General features: G+C 36.7%; 1 protein-coding gene across 5 annotated transcripts in view; it reads left to right on the forward strand.

Moving 5' to 3' along the window:
• The window catches only part of arnt2 (aryl-hydrocarbon receptor nuclear translocator 2), a 104568-nt gene that overhangs the window by 43745 nt on the left and 38659 nt on the right, over nt 1-22164 (forward strand). For all 5 annotated transcript variants that reach the window (XM_048183651.1, XM_048183654.1, XM_048183650.1 and 2 more), the window contains 4 exons: nt 4837-4922; nt 12421-12497; nt 14055-14189; nt 14431-14505. In XM_048183651.1, coding sequence (XP_048039608.1) covers nt 4837-4922; nt 12421-12497; nt 14055-14189; nt 14431-14505 — 373 coding nt within the window. The remainder of the gene's footprint in view (nt 1-4836; nt 4923-12420; nt 12498-14054; nt 14190-14430; nt 14506-22164) is intronic.

The following is a 22164-nucleotide window of genomic DNA, read 5'->3' on the forward strand; positions in this document are numbered from 1 at the left end:
TGTGTTTTGCGGGCCATGACAGCTCAGGAATGCAGGAATCACATCTTCCAGGAACATCTGTGAGAAAAGTACATTGCAGATGTCTTATTGATGAATGGTGTACGTGTGTCAAGCTTTTATGTAAAAATGACAGAGGCCGGTCGTACAGTTCACAAAACACACAAGTGCCAATGTTGATTTTTTCCATTCACTCATTTTGCAGATGCTTTATCTGTGACCTGGATAAGTGCATTTAAGGAGTACACTTACAATTTATCATAGTTTTCCCTCGGAATCGACCCCCTGACCTGGTGTTGCTTGTGCAATGATCAATGATCGAACAGTTGAGCTCATAAGCAACAATTAAATCATTAATGCAAGGCAAGGTATATGCTGAGGCATAGTTTGCACCGTGCTCTGCCAGTTGAGCTAATTAAACTGAAATAAATTAAGGCAAAGTAAATGGAATAACTAAAATTAATCTTGGCTGATTTGACAGGGGGATCGGATTGTGCACAGAGCGCATGAAGAACATTATGAGAAAAACAAAAAGTTTTTTGTATTAATGGATTGAGTAAAAAAAGTCTGACTCAGAGTTGATGGATATTGTGAAAATTTGGTTTCCCCTTGCCTTTTTAATATCTCCTAAGCTCAGAAGCCTACATTTATTAGGCACCGAAGGTGCGAAGGCATCTATTGTAATCGTTAGATTTCTTCTTCTTCTTTTTCTTCTTCTTCTGCTGCTGCTTCTGCTTCTTCTTCTTCTTCTGCTGCTGCTTCTTCTGCTGCTGCTTCTGCTTCTTCTTCTGCTGCTGCTTCTGCTTCTTCTTCTGCTGCTGCTGCTTCTTCTTCTTCTGCTGCTGCTGCTTCTGTTGCTGCTGCTTCTTCTTCTGCTGCTGCTGCTGCTTCTTCTGCTGCTGCTGCTTCTGCTTCTTCTTCTGCTGCTGCTTCTTCTTCTGCTGCTTCTGCTTCTTCTGCTGCTTCTGCTTCTTCTGCTGCTGCTTCTTCTTCTTCTGCTGCTGCTTCTTCTGCTGCTGCTTCTGCTTCTTCTTTTTCTGCTGCTGCTTCTGCTGCTTCTTCTGCTGCTGCTACTTCTGCTGCTGCTTCTGCTTCTTCTGCTGCTTCTTCTGCTGCTGCTTCTGCTTCTTCTGCTGCTGCTTCTGCTGCTGCTTCTGCTGCTTCTTCTGCTGCTGCTTCTTCTGCTGCTGCTTCTTTTTCTGCTGCTGCTTCTGCTTCTTCTGCTGCTGCTTCTGCTTCTTCTTCTGCTGCTGCTGCTTCTTCTGCTGCTGCTTCTTCTTCTGCTGCTTCTGCTTCTTCTGCTTCTTCTTCTTCTGCTGCTGCTTCTTCTGCTGCTGCTTCTTCTTCTGCTGCTGCTTCTTTTTCTGCTGCTGCTTCTGCTGCTGCTGCTGCTGCTTCTTCTGCTGCTGCTTCTGCTTCTTCTTTTTCTGCTGCTTCTGCTGCTTCTTCTGCTGCTGCTTCTTCTGCTGCTGCTTCTGCTTCTTCTGCTGCTTCTTCTGCTGCTGCTTCTGCTTCTTCTGCTGCTGCTTCTGCTGCTTCTTCTGCTGCTGCTTCTTCTGCTGCTTCTTCTGCTGCTGCTTCTGCTTCTTCTTCTGCTGCTGCTGCTGCTTCTTTTTCTGCTGCTGCTTCTGCTTCTTCTGCTGCTGCTTCTGCTTCTTCTGCTGCTGCTTCTGCTTCTTCTGCTGCTGCTTCTGCTTCTTCTTCTGCTGCTGCTGCTTCTGCTTCTTCTTCTGCTGCTGCTTCTTTTTCTGCTGCTGCTTCTGCTTCTTCTGCTGCTGCTTCTGCTTCTTCTTCTGCTGCTGCTGCTTCTTTTTCTGCTGCTGCTTCTTCTTCTGCTGCTGCTGCTGCTGCTGCTGCTCTGGAAGTCTATGGCAGCCCATAGAACTGTATGGTAAAAAGTTGTGAAATTTGGCACACAGTTAGAGGACACTCTGAACTGTGTCCATAGCAAATTTGGAGTCTCTAACTCAATCCCTCTAGCCACCAGCTCTCCAAAGTTGCGCTCATGTTTATGTTAATAACTTTTGAACCGTAAGGGTTCATGTCATGGTACATGTCATCACAAGCATGACCTGAGGGAACATGCAGTGTTTCGACACAGCGCCACCTACTGGTGCGGAGATATGAAAAATAGCTATTTTTGCTTATAACTTCTGATGGGTTTGTCCAAAAATGATAAATTTGGTCTCGTTGGATTCGGGACCTAATGCCGAATCAAATGATATCCATTTCCATAGGCATTAGCGTATTGTTACGAAACTCGTATGTGTCTTTGGCACAATGCCCTGACAATACTCAAAAAGTTTTGGCGCAGCACCACCTTGTGGTCAAAAGTTGTAACAAAATTTACAAAAATGCTAATAACTTTTGACTATATTAACCGATTGTAATGGAACTGGTCTCATTGGGTCATGCTGAGAACATAGATATCAAATTTGACATAGTCGTCTGAACTTTCTGTCCGCCATATTGTTTTACTTTAAAAACCTACTTTTTCGAACTCCTCCTAGATCTTTGTTCCGATTTTCACCAAAATCGAACTGTATCATCTTCAGACCATGCCGACAAAAGTTATGGATTTCAAGTTGATACATCAAACTGTTTTTGTATACCGGAGCAAAGAATTTGAGGCATGATGCAAAAAATGACTCTTGAAGCTGTATCTCCGCAATGCTTTAACATATTGACACCAAACTTTGCAGGTGTCATTGTCAACTCACTCTGACCATACCACATTAATTTGGTCACAGCGCCACCAATTGGTCGAAAGTGATGAACCAGTAAATCCTCACTTTTGATCATTTTTCAGCTCTTTTGCTTAAAATGATCTTAATAGGTCTTTAATTGCTCACTGTTGCAGTTAGTCTGATGCTCCCAGCCGTGTTGGCTGGCGTCTTGTGCCGTTTTTGTGCTTGGCCCCGTAATTGCTGCTTGCAGCTATATTTTTATGAGTGATTATTTCTGGAAATGTTATTTTAGTTCCTCAGGAGATTGCTCGGGTGTAGTGTACATATGTATGGTCACACTTTAAATTAGGGTCCAATTCTCACGATTAACTAACTATTAACTAGGGCTTTTGCCTCAAACTCATAATTACTGCTTATTAATAGTTAGTAAGGTAGTAATTAAAGGATTAGTTCAATTTAAAATGAAAATTACCCCAAGCTTTACTCACCACACCATCCTAGGTGTATACGACTTTCTTCTTTCTAATAAACAGACAAAGTACTAGTAATATGCATGTTAATAAGCAAGTAGCAAGTAGTTAATGGTGATAATATAATATAATATATGATATGATATATGAATATAATATATGTAATATAATATAATATAGTGTAATAGTGTGTAGTGTAATATATAGTGTAATATATTTGGACATAAAATAGTAATCAACATAATAATTTTAACAGTTATGCTTGGTGTTATTGGCACAGAAATCACATACTTTTATCTGATAATACAGTTGCTTGAAAAACTGTGTAAACCACTTGCAGAATCTGTGAAAATGTGAATAATTTTAACAAAATAAGAGAAATCATACAAAATGCATGTTATTTTTTGTTTAGTACTGTCCTGAGTAAGATATTTTACATAAAAGATGTTTGCATATAGTCCACAAGACAAAAGAATAGCTGAATTTATTAAAATGACCCAGTTCAAAAGTTTGTGAACCATTGATTCTCAATACTGTGTGTGGTTACCTGATGATCCACGACTGTTTTTATGTTTTGTGATGTTGTTCATGAGTCTCTTGTTTGTCCTGAGCAGTTAAACTGAGCTCTGTTCTTCAGAAAAATCCTCCAGGTCCTGCAGATTCTTCAGTTTTCAAGCATTTTTTGCATATTTGAACCCTTTCCAGCATTGACTCTATGATTCTCAGATCCATCTTTTCACACTGAGGACAACTGAGGGACTCAAACTCAACTATTAAAGGTTCAAACATTCACCGATGCTCCAGAAGGAAACACGATGCATTAAGAGTCGGGGTGTGAACACTTTTGAACAAGATGTCCCAATTTTTCTTATTTTGTTTAAATATCATTGTTTTTCATTTAGTACTGCCCTTCGGAAGCAACAGAAGATACATGTTTCCCGGAAGAAAAATTAAGTACAAATTCCCTTGATCTTGAAATTCAAAAGTTTTGAATTTCAGTTGTCCTCAGTGTGAAAAGATGGATTTGAGAGTGGATCTGATTCGTCAAGTGTTCTTTCCATTTATCAGAGAATCCTGAAAAAAATGCGTCATGGTTTCCACAAAAATATTAAACTGCTGTTTTCAACATTGATAATAATAATACATGTTTCTTGAGCAAATCATCATATTAGAATAATTTCTGAAGGATCGTGTGAAACTGAAGACTGGAGTAATGAAATTGGCCATCACAAGAATAAATTACATCTTTAAATATATTCAAATAGAAAACAGTTCTTTTAAATTGTAATAACATCTCACAATATTGCTGTTTTTAATGTATTTTTGATTAAATAAATGCAGGCTTGGTGAGCAGAAGAAACTTCTTTCAGAAACATTAAACAAATCTTACTGACCCCAAACAATAGTGATCTGAAAATGGCATTAAAATACAAACTTTACAAAAGCAAAGCTACAGTAATCTTGATGTTTTCAGATAGCCGTCTTGTTGTTGTGCTTCTCTGTTTTGTTTTGATGTGAAAAGCTGAAGGGAACATTTTTGCTGAGGTTCGTGCCGACTTTCCAAATCAGATCCTGCAGACCGTAATTCTCATATGACCTGAATGCCAACTTGAATGTAGCAAACACGAGTACCAGACGTGTTTGTTTGTCTCATTCTCTTTGTTTCTCTCTCTGGTTCGCAGGAATGGTCTTGGGCCGTCTAAGGAAGGGGAGGCGCAGTACTCTGTTGTTCACTGCACCGGCTACATCAAGGCCTGGCCGCCAGCGGGTACTTACACAAACACACTCACATCGCTTTCAGTTCAAAGCCATCGAGTCTGAGAGAAACTAACAAATGTGCAAACAAATACTCCGAAGTGTAGCGGAATAACTAATTTAAACAACCCATGAAATCAATTAAGTCGAGGCTAATCCATATGCTGTAAGTGTGCTTACCTTTAAATAACTGTTCCATTTAGAATTTCCCTAGGAAATGGATCTGTTCCATTTTTTTTACATGGGTAACACCTGACAATAAGATCCTGTTACTTAACATTAGTTAATGCATTCACTAACAATAAAAAAAATCAATTGTTACAGTGTTAATTAATCTTTGATAACCTTAGTTAATAAAAATACAACTGTTCATTTTTAGTTCATGTCAGCTCCATTAAATATTAACAAATACTATTTTTGATTTTTATAATTTATTAGTTTATCCTGAAATGAACATTAGGAGTAATAAATGCCTTGGAAGTATTTTTCTTTGTTGGTTCATGCTAACTAATGTCAACTAATATTAACAAGTGAAACCAGTAACTATATAATAATTATAGTGTAACAAAGTACTTAAAAAACATTTGCAAACTATAGCTTATAAACTGTACATTATTAGACTATATACAAATAGTTCTTCATTCATTGTTACTGTAATTAAAGTGTTATTGTTTAATAAGCTCATATGTAAAGAGTTAGATAATGCTTTAACAACATCACTTTTTAGGTCACAGAAAATGTGAAAATGACATTAAGTGCTTTAAACCAACCGTTATTAGTCATTAATTGCATTATTATTATTAAAGAGTTCATTAAAATGTTTACAATTTGTTAGTGTTTATTTGCCTTTTTTAATGTTAGTTAAATAAAAATACTTCTCTTAATTGTTAGTTTATGTTAGCTCCAGTACATTAAATAATATTAATACAGCATTTAATTTTAAAATGTACTGGTAAATGTTGAAATGAACATCAGTTTAAAAAAAGAAAAAAAGAAAAGAAAAGTATATTTCATTGCTCATGTTAAAGGATTAGTTCACTTCAGAAATAAAATTTCCTGATAATTGTCATCCAAGATGTTTGTCTTTCTTTCTTCAGTTGAAAAGAAATGAAGGTTTTTGAGGAAAACATTCCAGGATTTTTCTCCATATAGTGGACTTCACTGGGGTTCAACGGGTTGAAGGTCCAAATGTCAGTTTCAGTGCAGCTTCAAAGAGCTCTACATGATCCCAGACGAGGAATAAGAGTCTTATCTAGAGAAACCATTGCTCATTTTCTAAAAAAAAAAAAAAAAATGTGATACTCCACGCATTAAATAATCATGTTGGAAAGGTCACGTGTGACGTAGGCGGAAGTACCGCAGTAGGGCAAAAAACTCCATCTCATTTTCTCCTCCAACTTCAAAACCGTTTGACATCATTTTTTTACTTTTTTTTGTAAAGGGCATTTGACTTCACTTTGTAAACACTGGATCAATCCGTACTTCCGCCTACGTAACGCGTGACCTTTTTCAATTTGATTACTTAATGTGTGGCTCATCACAGAGCAGTGCAAGATGAGCATTTGTGGTTAAAAAGTATGTCATTTTATTTTTTTTAGAAAATGACCAATGGTTTCTCTAGATAAGACTCTTATTCCTCGTCTGGGATCATGTAGAGCTCTTTGAAGCTGCACTGAAACTGACATTTGGACCTTCAACCCGTTGAACCCCAGTGAAGTCCACTATATGGAGAAAAATCCTGGAATGTTTTCCTCAAAAACCTTCATTTCTTTTCAACTGAAGAAAGAAAGACATGAACATCTTGGATGACATGGGGGTGAGTAAATTACCAGGAAATTTGAATTCTGAAGTGAACTTCAAATGCAACTGATACATGTAAATGAACTGGTTCCAAAAAGATTCATTGAATCATTTGCATCACTGCATGTAATTCTGATGTTAAACATTCATCAATATCTGAATCAGTAGCAGTGATATGATGGAACTCAGAATGCGAATCCTCATGGCACACATTGAACTTGTGCTTGAACTCTGTGAACTGTTAGAACTCTGGAATTCAGTGTAAAATTCTGTTAGAATCCTCCGGTCCGCAGAACTGTCTGGAGTTTTGGATGACTCCCACATGACTCCGGCACGCACGTTCCCCCCCGGCCTGCGATTCCTATTAGCACAACAGCATGTGTTCAGTGTGAAAGGAAGAAACAGACAGAGAATTGAGCAACCCTGAACCCAAAAGCACAAAACGTGAACTTTTTGCCTCATATGTTTGCTGGAGGTCCTCCAGGTATCCTCCGAGCACGTCTCCTACAAATTTGCTATATGTGTGTCATAAAAATTAATCACACATGCTCGGCATCCTGTTTGTTGCATAACAGCACAAAGTAAGGATAAAAATAACCCGTAACACTTGATTGTCAGTTAGTGTTGTGTCATATTGGAATGTGATGATCTAAGCAAAGATCATGTGGTTTTAATGTTAATCAGTGCATTAACGGTTAGTAAACACTCTGGTCACACCAGATGGCCCTGATATGGATTGTTGATTGTTGATGAACACATTATGTGCTCTTTATTACTTAATTATTGGATGCGACCAAATGAATCCTTTCTGCTTGTATAATGCCAGCTTTTGCCAAATAAAGGCAGTAAATTAATTCAAAACATCACATCGGTGCATCTGTAAATAGTATACAGCCGTTTTTTCCCTGAATGTGTCATTTATGCAGAGTAAACAGTGATATATACAGCCGTTCCTGTTTATTTGTATTCAGAGTCATTAGTTTTGCAAACTAGCGTTTCTTGCTCTGCCATGCGCCGCTGATGAATTGAGTTGTATTTCACTCGAGGTGACAGTTTTGCAGTGTGAATGTAGGAACAGACCATGGAATAATGACAATAAATTGCCCGTACGTCTCTCTATTCTATATTTGTATTATTCTGTATATATTTATATGCTGTTGGATGCACATAAAAACACAAACACAGCGAGTCTTATGAAGTGATTCTCAAGAAAAACATCACAATTTACTGGTTTAAAACAGTCTAAATCTCTCTGTCATCGAACGCAGCAGTGCCCGGCCACTTCTTCAGCATCCTTGCTTTTTTCCCATTCATTTCTCCCATTGGGATTTTAAAAAAGTCCTTGTGAAAGAGTTATAAGCTATGAACCAAATCAACCAGTTATGAGGTGAACCACAATATTAAAAACTTTGATTTGAAGCAAGAATTTATTTACAAGTAGGACAGAAATATTTTTACATGTATTGCCAAATATGCAATAAATAGTTTGAGAGCATAGGGAAAAAGTGTTCTGATTGGTTGAGGTTTCTCAGCAATATCTCAATATTTTTAAAAATTCTTTTAAAAGTTAAAATAAAGCAGGCTGATGGCCTGAAAAAGAGCGTGTAACATACAAAATGAACAGCTTCGTAGCTCACAGTAGGTCTGTCTTAAAATGTTTATAAGTTATTGTTCAAAATCCTTTATAGAGAAAATTAATGAGATTTTTTTACTTCCGGAATCTCTTGCACTCCATTGGCTGGACAAACCAATAGCCCCGCCCCTCACTCACATAATTGTTTGAGCCAATTTTGGAGTATTTGAGGATAAAAGATGTTAAATTGTTTAATATGAAAAAACATATGTGACCTGTGCTGTCAATATGAGTGGGAATGCTAATTTCGAGCTACAGGCAAAACAAGTCAAAAATGTCAATTTCGGTTGAAGTTGAGGTTTTCACAAAAATGCGTTCATTAAGCCCTCATCTAGCAATAAAACGGCAATTAAACATCTTTATATGTACATTTTCTGAGAGGAGTAGGGTGAATTAAAGGATTAGTTCACTTTCAAATTAAAATTTCCCGATAATTTACTCACCCCCATCATCCAAGATGTTCATGTCTTTCTTTCTTCAGTCAAAAAGAAATTAAGGTTTTTGATAAAAACATTCCAGGATTTTTCTCCATATAGTGGACTTCAATGGACTCCAAACAGTTTCAGTGCAGCTTCAAAGAGCTCTACATGATCCCAGATGAGGAATAAGAGTCTTATCTAGAGAAACTATCGGTCATTTTCTAAAAAAAAAAAGTAAAATTATATAAGTTTTAACCATAAACGCTCGTCTTGAACTAGCTCTCTTCTTCTTCTTCTCTATTTGAATTCCAGCAGTGTAGACGCTGCTAAGTGTATTACTGCCCTCCACAGGTCAAAGTTTGAACTAATTGTTATATACTTGCACTAGCATATTGTATATGACAATTAAGTTCATACTTTAAAATTTTCAGGAAATTTTCATTTGAAAGTGGAGGGTGATTGGGACATAAGGTCAAATGGGACCGTATTTTCTCACTTAATGAGTGAAAATAAAAACCTTTTTTGCTGAGCCCTAGCTGAGAGACCACATAATTAACATAGGATACCCTCATTGGTGTGACATCACACAGGTGGGCGGGGCAAGCATCAAACAGGAAGTTGACTGTGAAATGCATGAACTGAGGAAAATGTCATAAGCTTTTCATAAAAAGGTCCTAAAATTGTCATAGCTTCAATATTGTACAAATGTTTGATGGAAACATGAATATGATGCACTACTGCTACAAATTCAGTAAAAAATTGTTAATGTCATGTTTCTATTTTCAGAATTGGGTTGTTTTTATTTTGTCCCATCCACCCAAACACAATGGTGTATGGGACAGCATAATTTTGGGTGATTGGGACAGTGCTTAAAGGCTTTGCTAATTAATACAATGATTAACCTTGCAATAGACAATCAGTGTAAATGTTCTGTTTGCTCTAAATCAGTGGTTCACAAACTTCTTATTTGTGCAAGCCCTAATCAACCACAAAAATATTCATGAAATAGCTAGATTTTGCTAAAAAAAATTTTTTTTACTGATTTTGTTGCAGTAATAAACCATATGTTTCTGTTAAAGGTTTGTGCAGGTTAAATGTGTTTGTCAAACAGTTGATTAGTGACGGGCCCACCCAACATCTTTTGTAGGACTTTTGGACCTGAAACATTTTTTTACTTGTTTATTTGATTTGTAAATATTTTCAACGGATTTGGTCTTTACATGTGTTGCACAGTATGAATTGTGATGGATTTATAAACATTCAGAAATAAAGTTGATCAGAAATGAACACAAACTCTTAATGATAATGAACAGAAAAGTAAATATTGCACATAAAATTATATCAAAGTATGAACTAACTTGTGCAATACAGTAAATATGCTCACACTACCCTAAATCAGTGGAAAGATATGCTGTCCCAATCACCCAAATGTTACCAAAAAATTTTTTGGCTGTGTTTACAGAAAAGTGTGTCATGCATCCTTTCATTATAATGTAACATTGTTTCCTCTTCTAATGGATGGTTAACATCTTCAGTATTACAGAAATGTATCGTGTGTTGGGCAGATGTTTTTAATTTGGGGCAAAAAGCCTTTCACAAGGCGAAAATTCAAAAAAGTGCCCCAGTCATCCTTAATTCGCCTTTCCTTTGACTATGAAAAATGCTGTTTTTCTCTATCCGCTTCTGGACGACTGGTGCTTCCTCTCAGCACAAGTTTGGTATCGTTTTAAAGCATTTTAACTTTGTGAATATTCATAACGAATTCTCAGTGACATGAGTCTGAGCCAATGAAATGTGATTTTCAAACTCACGCTGATATAAACAAATCGATCTTACTTGTGCTGCATGACAGATCCGAAGCGCGCACACAAAGACGCCTCAGACAGCGCGCGATCCCGATATACACAGAATTACAGTATTTTAACAAAAAATCTGTCTCGCACACATTATCTGTTATGTCTTAAAGGATTAGTCCACTTTTAAATACACTTTTCCTGATAAATTTACTCACCCCCATGTCATCCAAGATGTTCATGTCTTTCTTTCGTCAGTCGTAAAGAAATTAAGGTTTTTGAGGAAAACATTCCAGGATTTTTCTCCTACCAACAGATTGAAGGTCAAAATTACAGTTTCAGTGCAGCTTCAAGGGCTTTAAACGATACCAGATGAGTAATGAGGGTCTTATCTAGCGAATCGATCGGTCATTTTCTAAAAAAATACAACCGTTTATGCTTTATAAACAAAATATCGCCTTGAACGTACTTTCCGCTTCCGCATTCTTCATAACGCTTACGCTGAATGTCCTACGCCTTCCCTATTCTACTTACGGAACGAACGCGGCGCCAGTTTCGTTTTTTTCTGTAACTTAAATGGGGAAGGCGTAGGCATTTAAAGCCCTTGAAGCTGCACTGAAACTGTAATTTTGACCTTCAATCTGTTGGTAGCCATTGAAATCCACTGTAAGGAGAAAAATCCTGGAATGTTTTCCTCAAAAACCTTCATTTCTTTTCGACTGACGAAAGAAAGACATGAACATCTTGGATGACATGGGGGTGAGTAAATTTATCAGGAAAGGTGTATTTAAAAGTGGACTAATCCTTTAAGTGAACGTTTGGTTAACTGTTGGGGAAAAACATCATATTAGATCCGTGTGATACAGTAGGTCTGTCTCATTAATGTTAAACAATTGTGGAATCATGGAAAAAAAAGTTGAATATATATATATATATATATATATATATATATATATATATATATATATATATATATATTTCTTCTTATAGATATGGTTTTTGACTTGGTTTGTGCCAAATTTGGTGGTATTACCAGGGATTTTAAGGTAAGGTTGCTGGTGATTTTGTTTTGGAGCCTTAAGAAAACTTTTCCTCAAAATTGACTTTGCTGACTCTATCGACTTCAAATAGGTTCATTTTTCGTCGGATTCCAGCAAATCATACATCATTTTGAAGGTTTTTTAATAGAGAATGTGAATAACAATAACTCTTTTTGCCAGCACGGGTCACATATATTAAATTCTGTTGGAAATAAAGGTATAAACTTACAGGTTTTTATAGCCATCTTATAAATTGTGAAAGTATTATATTTTATTCTTCTTTTGTTCTCTCTCACTCTCTCGTATTTGTTATTCACAAAGAGTCTTGTATCCTGAAAAGCTTTTTAGCCATCAGCCATAATGAGGTCAAGGCTAAGGAGGAAGTGTGTCAACGAGAAATCGTTAATGTTATTAAAAAGAGATTAAACGCTTGGTTTTTGGTTAAACGAAACTCCAGGACCGGAATCGCTCCTCCACCCTGATCTTCATCAGTGTTTACTCCAGATAAACACGGCACGCCAACGTCCAAGAACAATAACCGCCTCGCTACTGGTTTTGGACGACTAATATAAACCTTTACGCATGAAAAAACTGAGGGAGACATTGACAAAAAATGTCAAGCAGATGCTATTATTGGACTGGAAAACATGTTTTGCGTAAAGATTCCCAAACAGATCCTTAAGTTGTGTCGCAAGTTGGAAAAATGAGGTACTAATAAACATGTTAGTCATCAGGACAACGCTAACTGTGACTGTTTCTGATCTTTCCACATATTTTCAGTGTTCGTTTGGACAAGTGACTGTTCTTGTGTGCGTGTCTTCTTCAGGCATGACTATTCCGGATGAAGATACGGAAGCAGGTCAAACCAGCAAATACTGCTTGGTTGCGATTGGAAGACTGCAGGTATGTGTGCTAGTCTTAAATGCACAGATCTCTGACATACGTGGCAACCAACCAACTAGAACACCATAGCATGCTAAAACCACTCATAAAGTCATAGCAACTTCACGGTAACATCTCCAAAGCATTGTTTTGCATATGCAAGCACCACTCGTCTTATTTTCTTTTCTTTTTTACTCTTGAGTACAACTTCTATTCCAATAAGAGACTGATGCATTTCTTGTTGATTCAACTTGATATTGAAAATAATTTATCTTGGTGAGTTATGAGGAGTCTGGGATTTCATAATTTGAGTAATACTCTACAGAAGAAATATTAGGATATGTTGAATCTGTCATTTAATTAGACTTTTATTTTTTGGCACATGATATTTCTGGGAACTCAATTCATCTCTCCTTATAAATAAAAAAAAAGTTCCTTGTCAGCTCTCAAATAACAAACTCATTTGTTATATCCAGTGTCAGAGCGGAAAAGTATTTCTTGTTTTAATAAATATCAGCAATATTTGAGGATTTGTGGGGGTTTTTTCACCCCAAAAAATAAAGTATAGACTCATCAATCATTACTTATGATCCATTAGAAGTGTGTGGTGGTGTGTATACAGACTGTTCAGTAGCTAAAATCCTGCATAGTGCACCTTTTAAAGGGGTGGTTGATTATGATTTAACTTTTTTAACTTTAGTTAGTGTGTAATGTTGCAGTTTGAGCATAAACAACATCAATGCAAAGGCAAGTTCAATGCAAGGGAGATATTTTCTTTTACAGAAATCTCTGTTTAAGGACTACAACAAACGGCTGGTAGGGACTACAATGAGCTTCTTCCCGTGTTGGTGACATCACTAACCCTAAAATTTACATAAACCCCGCCCCCGAGAACACGCAACAAAGGGGGCGGGGCCATGTTGGGCTGCTTTAGAGAAGAGGAAGAGTTGTTGTAGTAGAGTGTTGTTGTCATGCCGTCATTTTACGCCGGACTGCTTCACAAACGAGGGTCAATTCAACACAAAAGATGAACATGACGGCACATGCTAGTGGATGAGTTGAATCAACTCCACAGCAACTACATAAATTTATCCACTAACCATTCAGAAACATCCTAAAAGTTGTAACTTCTTCCTGAGTCTCTCCATCAGTGTCGACTCCGGTTTGAACAATGTAAGGCTGAACACCGTTACTGACAATGCTCATTTTGGCTGCGTGAGATTCTCCAGCTTTGTTGTTGTTGAGCTGTTAAAGCTCCGCCCTCTTCTGGAAAGGGGGCGGGAGCAGCAGCTCATTTGCATTTAAAGGGACACACACAAAAACGGCATGTTTTTGCTCACACCCAAATAGAGGCAAATTTGACAAGCTATAATAAATTATCTGTGGGGGATTTTGAGCTGAAACTTCACACACATTCTGGAGACACCAGATACTTATAATAAATCTTGTCAAAAGGGCATTATAGGTCCCCTTTAATGTTTTGAAATGTCTAATTAATTTGTTTTTGATATATTTGATATATATGTTTGATCATCCTGCTCGTCTGTTGTGTAAAGATCCGTTCACCTTGTCCCTCAGGTGACCAGCTCTCCAGTTTCCATGGATATGAACGGACTCTCTGTGCCAACAGAATTCCTTTCCCGCCACAACTCAGATGGCATTATCACATTCGTGGACCCTCGTTGCATCAACGTGATTGGCTACCAGCCTCAGGTCATTTTCATTGAACGTGTCGTGCAGTATTATATTAATGCACAGTTACAGGAACTAAAGCAGTGCTTTAGTATTTATGTCCTGCTTATTTATTTGAGATGCATTTGATCTTAATCATAGAGAATAATGGAGGTTCTTGAAATAATCAAAATGTTTCAGTTATTATTGCTGTCTGTTATCCGTGTTTAACAAGCACTAAGAGCTCGTATAAGTGACTGTTTGTTTTATTGGGTTTACACAGGATCTTCTTGGTAAAGACATTCTGGAGTTCTGCCACCCAGAGGACCAGAGCCACCTGCGAGAGAGCTTCCAGCAGGTGCGTCAACCAGACCTCAGCCAACAGCAAGTGGAGATCTAGGCCATGTTTACACCCGGTGTTAAGATGTGTTTTGATCAATCAGATCACAAGTAGATGAGGGAGACACATTCCCGTTTACACCTGGTGTTTTAATCCGTCTCTTTTGTCCACTTTCAACCACTTCTGTCCTGATTTCTTCGAGGGGAGGGTCTATGGGTGGGTAAATGTATGGGCTTTTTCAGATCTTTCGATCTAATGGATGAAATAAGCTCGTGAAATTTACATATGAACATGCCTGGAGACGACAGAAAAACATACTTGAGTCTTCAGCCGACAAAGTTTAAATCCCATCTGGGTAGAGCTCTTCCCATAATGTTTACTTATTTGGTCTGTAGATGGAGAGTAGACAGTCTTTTGTGGCTGTTTGAACACAGTCGACCACATGAGCATCTACACTAGGAAAGCAATCCAGTCAAATGTGTTTTCGACTACCTCTGGAAGTGGTCGAAATTGGACAAGCTCAAAACCTTTTAGACCCCGTTTACACCTATATTTAGTGTCGTCTACTTGTGATCCGTTCGACCAAAATGCAACTTAAATCCAGCTGTAAACAGGGCCCTAGTCTCTCTCTCTCACACACACACACACACACACACTCACACACACTCACACACACACACACACACACACACACACACACACACACACACACACACACACACACACACACAGAGGTTTGACATTCAGCATCAGCACCATAAACCCATAGGAAAGAAACATTATGAACGAGATCTCACTATTTCTCTTAGACACAGATGAGATGTGATGGAGAGCTTCTTGAAGATAAAATTCGTCTTATTCTCTTTTTGAGAAAATATTTGAGAACTTGTCAAGAATTGTACTTGGGAATATTCTTATGAACTTCACAATGTCTTAACTTCGTTCTCCAGAAGATTTTCATCAATCTGGCCTAGGTGTGGGCAGTATGACCCAGATCTTAGGGCTCGTTCACACAGAACGCGTCTTTGCATCTAAAACGCGAGGGTCTCGAGATGCACTTTTGAGATGCGATGCAATAACAGCAATAACAAACAAATAAAACAGTTGCCAAGCCTACTTGCTACTGTAAACAGAATTTCACAATGCTTGCCCCGCCTCCGAGTTGTTCTGATTGGTTCACTGTTTTGTAACTGACATTGATGAGCGTAAAAGTTTAAATTCTTTTAAAACTTGACACGGTGTCTTAAAACTGCGGCGCTCATGTGCAAGGAGCTTCAAAAGACGTGAGACGAGAGTGTAACGGTCATACGCATCCGTCTAGTGCATTTACATAGAAAAACAATGGAAAAGTAGCGCATTGGAACAGAAAAACGCATTCTGTGTGAACGGCCCCTAATATCACCGTATGAGTAAATTTATTTCATGATAACGTTAAATGTCACAATATAGTCATTTTTGCTTTAAATATGGTTTTTATAATATCAGAACTTTAGGGAAAAAGAGCAAATGAATGCCATCTTAAGACAGGCTCTTTAAAAATGAATATTTAAAATAGGCATCACATTAGAAGATGCGGCACAAAGCGCCAAACTCCTGTTAAGACTGTTCACGCTTATTGTTATTTTTACAGTAATCTGCAGGCAAAAGTCACTCCTTGAGGTGTTTTTCATGTGATTATATTCATGTCAAGAAATGCTGTTCCTAAGTTTAGGAGAATGTCTAAGACAAGGCGACATAACTGAGAACTTGATAGTCTCCAAAGCGACGAAACCGCAACCTCTGGGCTCTGGGGTGACATTATGTGAACGTTGCTTGCCAGTAAAAACAAGCTCTTCTCAACGCCCCACAGTCCCTAGCTTCCCCTCTCCAGTCGGCACTAGGAAGTGAACTCCAGTGCTGTTTGGTTAGTCATTCAGAAGCAGTAGCTGCGACTCTCGGTGGAGTCAGTTAATAGGTGTTGATTGGCCACCGCTGAGAGTTTCTCAGAGTCCGTCGAGTACCTGTGGAGTACGGCAGAGGGTGGTCGAGTGGACGCTTCCCCGCTCTTCACCGTTTCTTCTGTTGTTGTTTGTCTTTCTCCTGTTGTATCCTTAAACCAAGTAAGGCTTGGCAATATGGCCAAAAATATTATCATGAAATTTTCATATTCATTTAACTATATATTAGTAAAATGGGGAAGGAAATGCTTTCCACATATTGTTAGACCTTAGGAATGAACATGTAAACTTGTTGGCTCACAATTAAACTCCACAGATTAGCTCCATTTTAAAGGATTAGTTCACTTCAGAGTTAAATTTCCTGATAATTTACTCTCCTCCATGTCATCCAAGATGTTCATGTCTTTCTTTCTTCAGTCGAAAAGAAATTAAGGTTTTTGAGGAAAATTTTTCTCCATATAGTGGACTTCACTGGGGTTCAACAGGTTGAAGGTCCAAATGTCAGTTTCAGTGCAGCTTCAAAGAGCTCTACATGATCCCAGACGGGGAATAAGAGTCTCATCTAGAGAAACCATCAGCCATTTTGAGAAAAAAATGTATTTATGTACTTTTTAACCACAAATGCTCATCTTGCACTGCTCTGTGATGTGCCACGCATTACGTAATCACATTGGAAAGGTCATACGGACGTAGGCGGAAATACTGCATTAGGGCGAAAAACTTCACCTCATCATCTGACATCATTGTTTTATCTTTGTTTTTGTAAAAGTTTGCATGTTCACTTTGTGAACACTGGATTGATATTTCCGCCTTCATCACGCATGACCTTTCCAACATGATTACGTAATGTGTAGCGCAGTGCAAGACGAGCATTTATGGTTAAAAAGTATAGAGATTTTTTTTTTTTTTTTTTTAGAAAATGACCAGATAAGACTCTTATTCCTCGTCTGGGATCATGTAGAGCTCTTTGAAGCTGCACTGAAACTGTAATTTTGGACCTTCAACCCGTTGAACCCCAGTGAAGTCGACTATATGGAGAAAAATCCTGGAATGTTTTCCTCAAAAACCTTTATTTCTTTTCGACTGAAGAAAGAAAGACAATCATCATGGATGACATGGGGGTGAGTAAATTATCAGGAAATTTAATTCTGAAGTGAACTAATCCTTTAATTTTGAGCCTCATGAAATCCTTTTTATTTTTCCCTAAATTTTTTTGTTTTCCATTTTACTTTTTGGGGGATTCTGCATTTTATGATTTAATACAAATTTCTATAAACTTTAACAATTTAATCAATCTTTTAAAATGTAATCTAATGAAAAATAACAATTAATTTGCAACAAAACATTGCATTTTTATTTTTTGTCAAATAAGATGCTGCACAACAGAACTGTATAAATTTAAAGCATAGATGAAAAAATATCTTGGTTGTATGATATTCCTTTAGAAATAATAATAATATTATCATTATTACTTTGAGAAGTACATTTTAGTGTATAATAGTGATATATTTCGGTCATAATTTCTTGAAGTTAAACCAAACTTTTCTCATATCTTGTCAAGTGACTTTAAGGGCAGCTCTGGAGATGAAATTCATGTGTTTATGTCCTCATATATCGAGACTGCAGACGCTGAAAACACTGTGAGCGTCACCTGTGTGTGAGTTTGTGTGTCACACAGAGACACACAGAAATGGATCTTCTATAGGTGTATATTACTAACACGCTCTTTGACTTTAGACCAGGTTTTTGTTGGTCAATGGCACAGTCGTTTTCATTTGCCTCAAAATAGCTACACGCCAACAACGCACCTGAACACACTCGTTTTCAGAGCAGCACGCTCATGGGCGAACAGATGGATGCGAGTGCATTTGCCATTTAAACAACATGGCGCTGGATGTGAAAATGATAACTGCATCTGGCTGAAACTAGCGGAAAAAAACATGCGTTGCACCTGACGTCACATTGCACCAGGTGTATACAGGGCCCTGGTTATCAATGTAAATTGCAATCTCGATATGATATCGTTTATCGCCCATCCCCAACCTCAAGTTGTTTTGGCTTCGCCTCTTACTCTTCCTGTCGGATCGCATCTTTTCCTGCTCTTTTCTTCATCCTACTTCTTCATCTTTGGTCTTTTACAAGAACTCACTGTCTTTCTGTAATCCTACTCTTTATCCCCCCAGTCTTTTTCAGCCCCTTTTTCTTTGTCTTCAACTACCTGTCTGCTATCATCAGTATTCCCTTCAGCTCCTGAGATCCACACACATTTATGCCAACCGTGTGTGTGTGTGTGTGTGTGTGTGTGTGTGTGTGTGTGTGTGTGTGTGTGTGTGTGTGTGTGTGTGTGTGTGTGTGTGAGGATGATATTGTGGGCACTTGAAGGGTGGGCGCAGTGTCTTTACTCCCTAGATGATTGTGCCCTCTATATTACGTGCTCCGCTTCTCAAAAGACCCTCGAATCCTCCGCCTCACTTTTCCCAGAAGGCCAAGGTTGAGTGGTCAGGTACGCCACAAAGAGATTTGTCAAAGTACTTTCGCCCGTTTCTCTCCGTAGGTCTGTTGACGGCTGATAAAGACCCCTCTGGCTGACATCCAGAAAAGCCTTCAGATAACTACTTCTTCGAAACTCAAGACCACACGCGTGCGGCGGCGTACACAAGCAGACGCTCACATAGACACCTGTTTCTGAGTCTTATCTGTCTCTTATCTTGTACTTGTGAAGCCAAGTGGAACAAAAGCCGACAATTTATGCGTAGCGAGACGTTGAAAGGCGGGAGATTGTGTGTTATTCTTGGCGTGTGGTGTAGATATTGAGTCCCAGCAGATGTCAGAGGCTAGAACAATATACATTCACGGGGCTTGCTCCAAATCATTTGATTTTGAGGACTACTGGATTCTTACTTGACAGATTTTTTACCGTGTGAAGATGAAGAGTCCATTTGTCATAGAAGAATGAAGGATGAAATCCGTAGAGAGATATAAATCTAAGATCCTGCCCTGATATCACAATCCAGAATTCCCTTGTTTCCCTGAAGTCAACTTTAACTCTAAATTGACCCTGTAATACACATTCCTGGTCTTATAATTTAATCAAATCTGATTTAATAACACGCTTTAATATTAAAAAGACCTCCCTATTTGGTGGAAACCACAAATCCCTCTTATTTTCCAGCGCCCCACCTTCAACCGCCCATCTTCATTTTGGTAAATGTATCCTTCTGCAGTTGATTGAACTGATGAATGTATTAACTAACATGAACTAACAGTGAGCAATGCATTTGTGCTGTATTTATTCATCTTAGTTAATGATGTTCATTGATTGTTCATGTTATTTCACAGTTCATTAACTAATGTTAATAAATACAACAATTGATATTAGTATTGTATTAGTAAATGTTGAAATTAACAAACTAAGATTTAATAAGTGCAGTTCATTCTTTATTCATGTAAACTAAATGTTAACATGGCATTTTGTTATTATTTTTGGATTATTTATATACTCTTTTAGTGTTTATTTATATTTTTAATAACATTTTAAATTGATATTTCATAATTATAATTAATTTTATAAACTTTTTTTTTATTTTTTCATTTTAGATTTAAGTTTTAGTGTTTTGTGCTTTTTTTTCCGTTTTTTTAAATTACTTTTTTTTTTTTATATTTCTATTTTTGCTTTAATTTAGTACACATAAGTCCATAGAGGACAAAAATATCTGTCAAAAATCTCATAAAAACATGAAGCACATTTTAAGTTTGGTCTCATTTTAAAGAAGACCCTTGGCAGAATCTTTCTGAAGTAAAAAATATGTTTAAAAAGTGAAACAAACCAAATGTTATAGATATAGGATAACTTTTAACCTATATCTGTAACCCATGAGTAATAGATATAGGTTTAAGTTTATGAAAATAATTTATGAACATTATTTTATATAAATTTGATTTTATTAAACATTTTGAACTCTAAAACTACCAGAAAATCAAAGCCATAAATCTAAATAAGTTGTGTTCCAAATGTGAGGTTGATATGTCAAAAAATGAGCTTTCAGTAAGATTTTGTTTGTTCGCAGTAACAAATTTCCCCATTAGACGGCATCAAATCTCTGGTACACACAGTGGCTGAATTTGTGATTTGCAGTAGAGTTTTTCTCTCTCAAATATTACATGCATGCACACACACACAGTTTTTATTACACACATATAAACCACACACTCACATCCATACCAACACACCCATACAATTATAGCTGCATAATTTATCAAACTGACTCTATAATATGCAGAATCAGAAAACAGAAATAAAGTGAGTATTTGCTTTATAGGCCAAACCTGAGAAAATGGCACCATCTGGTAAAAAATAGTCAATTTTAATTTTGAAGCCTTGGCAACAGAATGAAAGCCTATTAACAAAGATTGCATCATTTTATAGTTAAATGACCCTGGGATTAAACATTGTAGAGATATTTTTGACCTTAAGGTCCTGAGAGGAACTATTTTGTACGGAAGAGGATTAGGGCCAAACAATAATAAAAAAATAAAACCATCTCGAGATTAAAGTTGTTAAATTTTGAGAAAAAAATCGTTAAATTTCGAGAAAAAAGTCGAGATAAAATGTTGAGAATAAAGTCATTAAATTATGAGAAAAAACTCGTTAGATTATGAGAACAAATTTGTTAAATTACTAGAAAAAATTCGTTAAATTATGAGAACAAATTTGTAATTTAACGAATTTGTTCTCGTAATTTAACGAGTTTATTCTCAACATTTTATCTCGACTTTTTTCTCGAAATTTAACAAGTTTTTTCTCATAATTTAACGAGTTTATTCTCAACATTTTATCTCAAACGTTTTCTTGAAATTTAACGATTTTTTTCTCGTAATTTAATGACTTTATTCTCGTAATTTAATGACTTTATTCTCAACGTTTTATCTAGACTTTTTTCTTGAAATTTAACAAGTTTTTTCTCATAATTTAACAAGTTTATTCTCAACATTTTATCTCGACCTTTTTCTTGAAATTTAACGACTTTTTTCTCGTAATTTAACAAGTTTAATCTTGAGATGGTTTTATTTTTTTATTATTGCTTGGCCCTAATCCTCTTCCGTAATTTTGTGTTACTAGTGTAAAATAGATTTTTTTTAAAGGAAATGGGGGTGAAATAGTTAAATTCCAATAAAAATACACATCTGAGCCAAAAATTATACAGATGGCATTAACACAGGCAAAATGATCAAAAACAAACCTGAAAAAGAAAAATGTCCATAAGGTCACACAAGGGTTAAACTTATTTCAGTTAATTACCAAGGTAACATTTCCCTTTTTCATTTAAGTATCCGCTTTGTCTCACTTAATGAAGATTTTAATCATTTTATTTTTAGTTTACAACACTTGTGTTAGTATAACAACGCTGTTTGTTATACACAGCCATGTAGTATAATTTCTTAATTTCATGGTTCATCGAAGGCCTACATTTGCTAAATGATTAAACTGTTTTCTGTTGCATCTGTTTTAAATCTAAAAGCCGTTTTTCACTTTACATTATGTTTGAGCTCATTTGAAGCATATAGACATCTGGACTTAGGGTGAGCAAATTTTTTTGTTATCAGTTTAAAAGAATGTCGATAAACATCTAAAATTAATCAATATATCAGTTATTGGCTTCAGAATGTAAATAATTATCAGTATTGGCTAAAATTTCAATATTTATGCGTCCTTAATCAAAATTGAGTTGCAATTTCATGT

Source organism: Megalobrama amblycephala, linkage group LG3 (genome assembly GCF_018812025.1).
Source record: "Megalobrama amblycephala isolate DHTTF-2021 linkage group LG3, ASM1881202v1, whole genome shotgun sequence".
NCBI classification, from domain to species: domain Eukaryota; kingdom Metazoa; phylum Chordata; class Actinopteri; order Cypriniformes; family Xenocyprididae; genus Megalobrama; species Megalobrama amblycephala.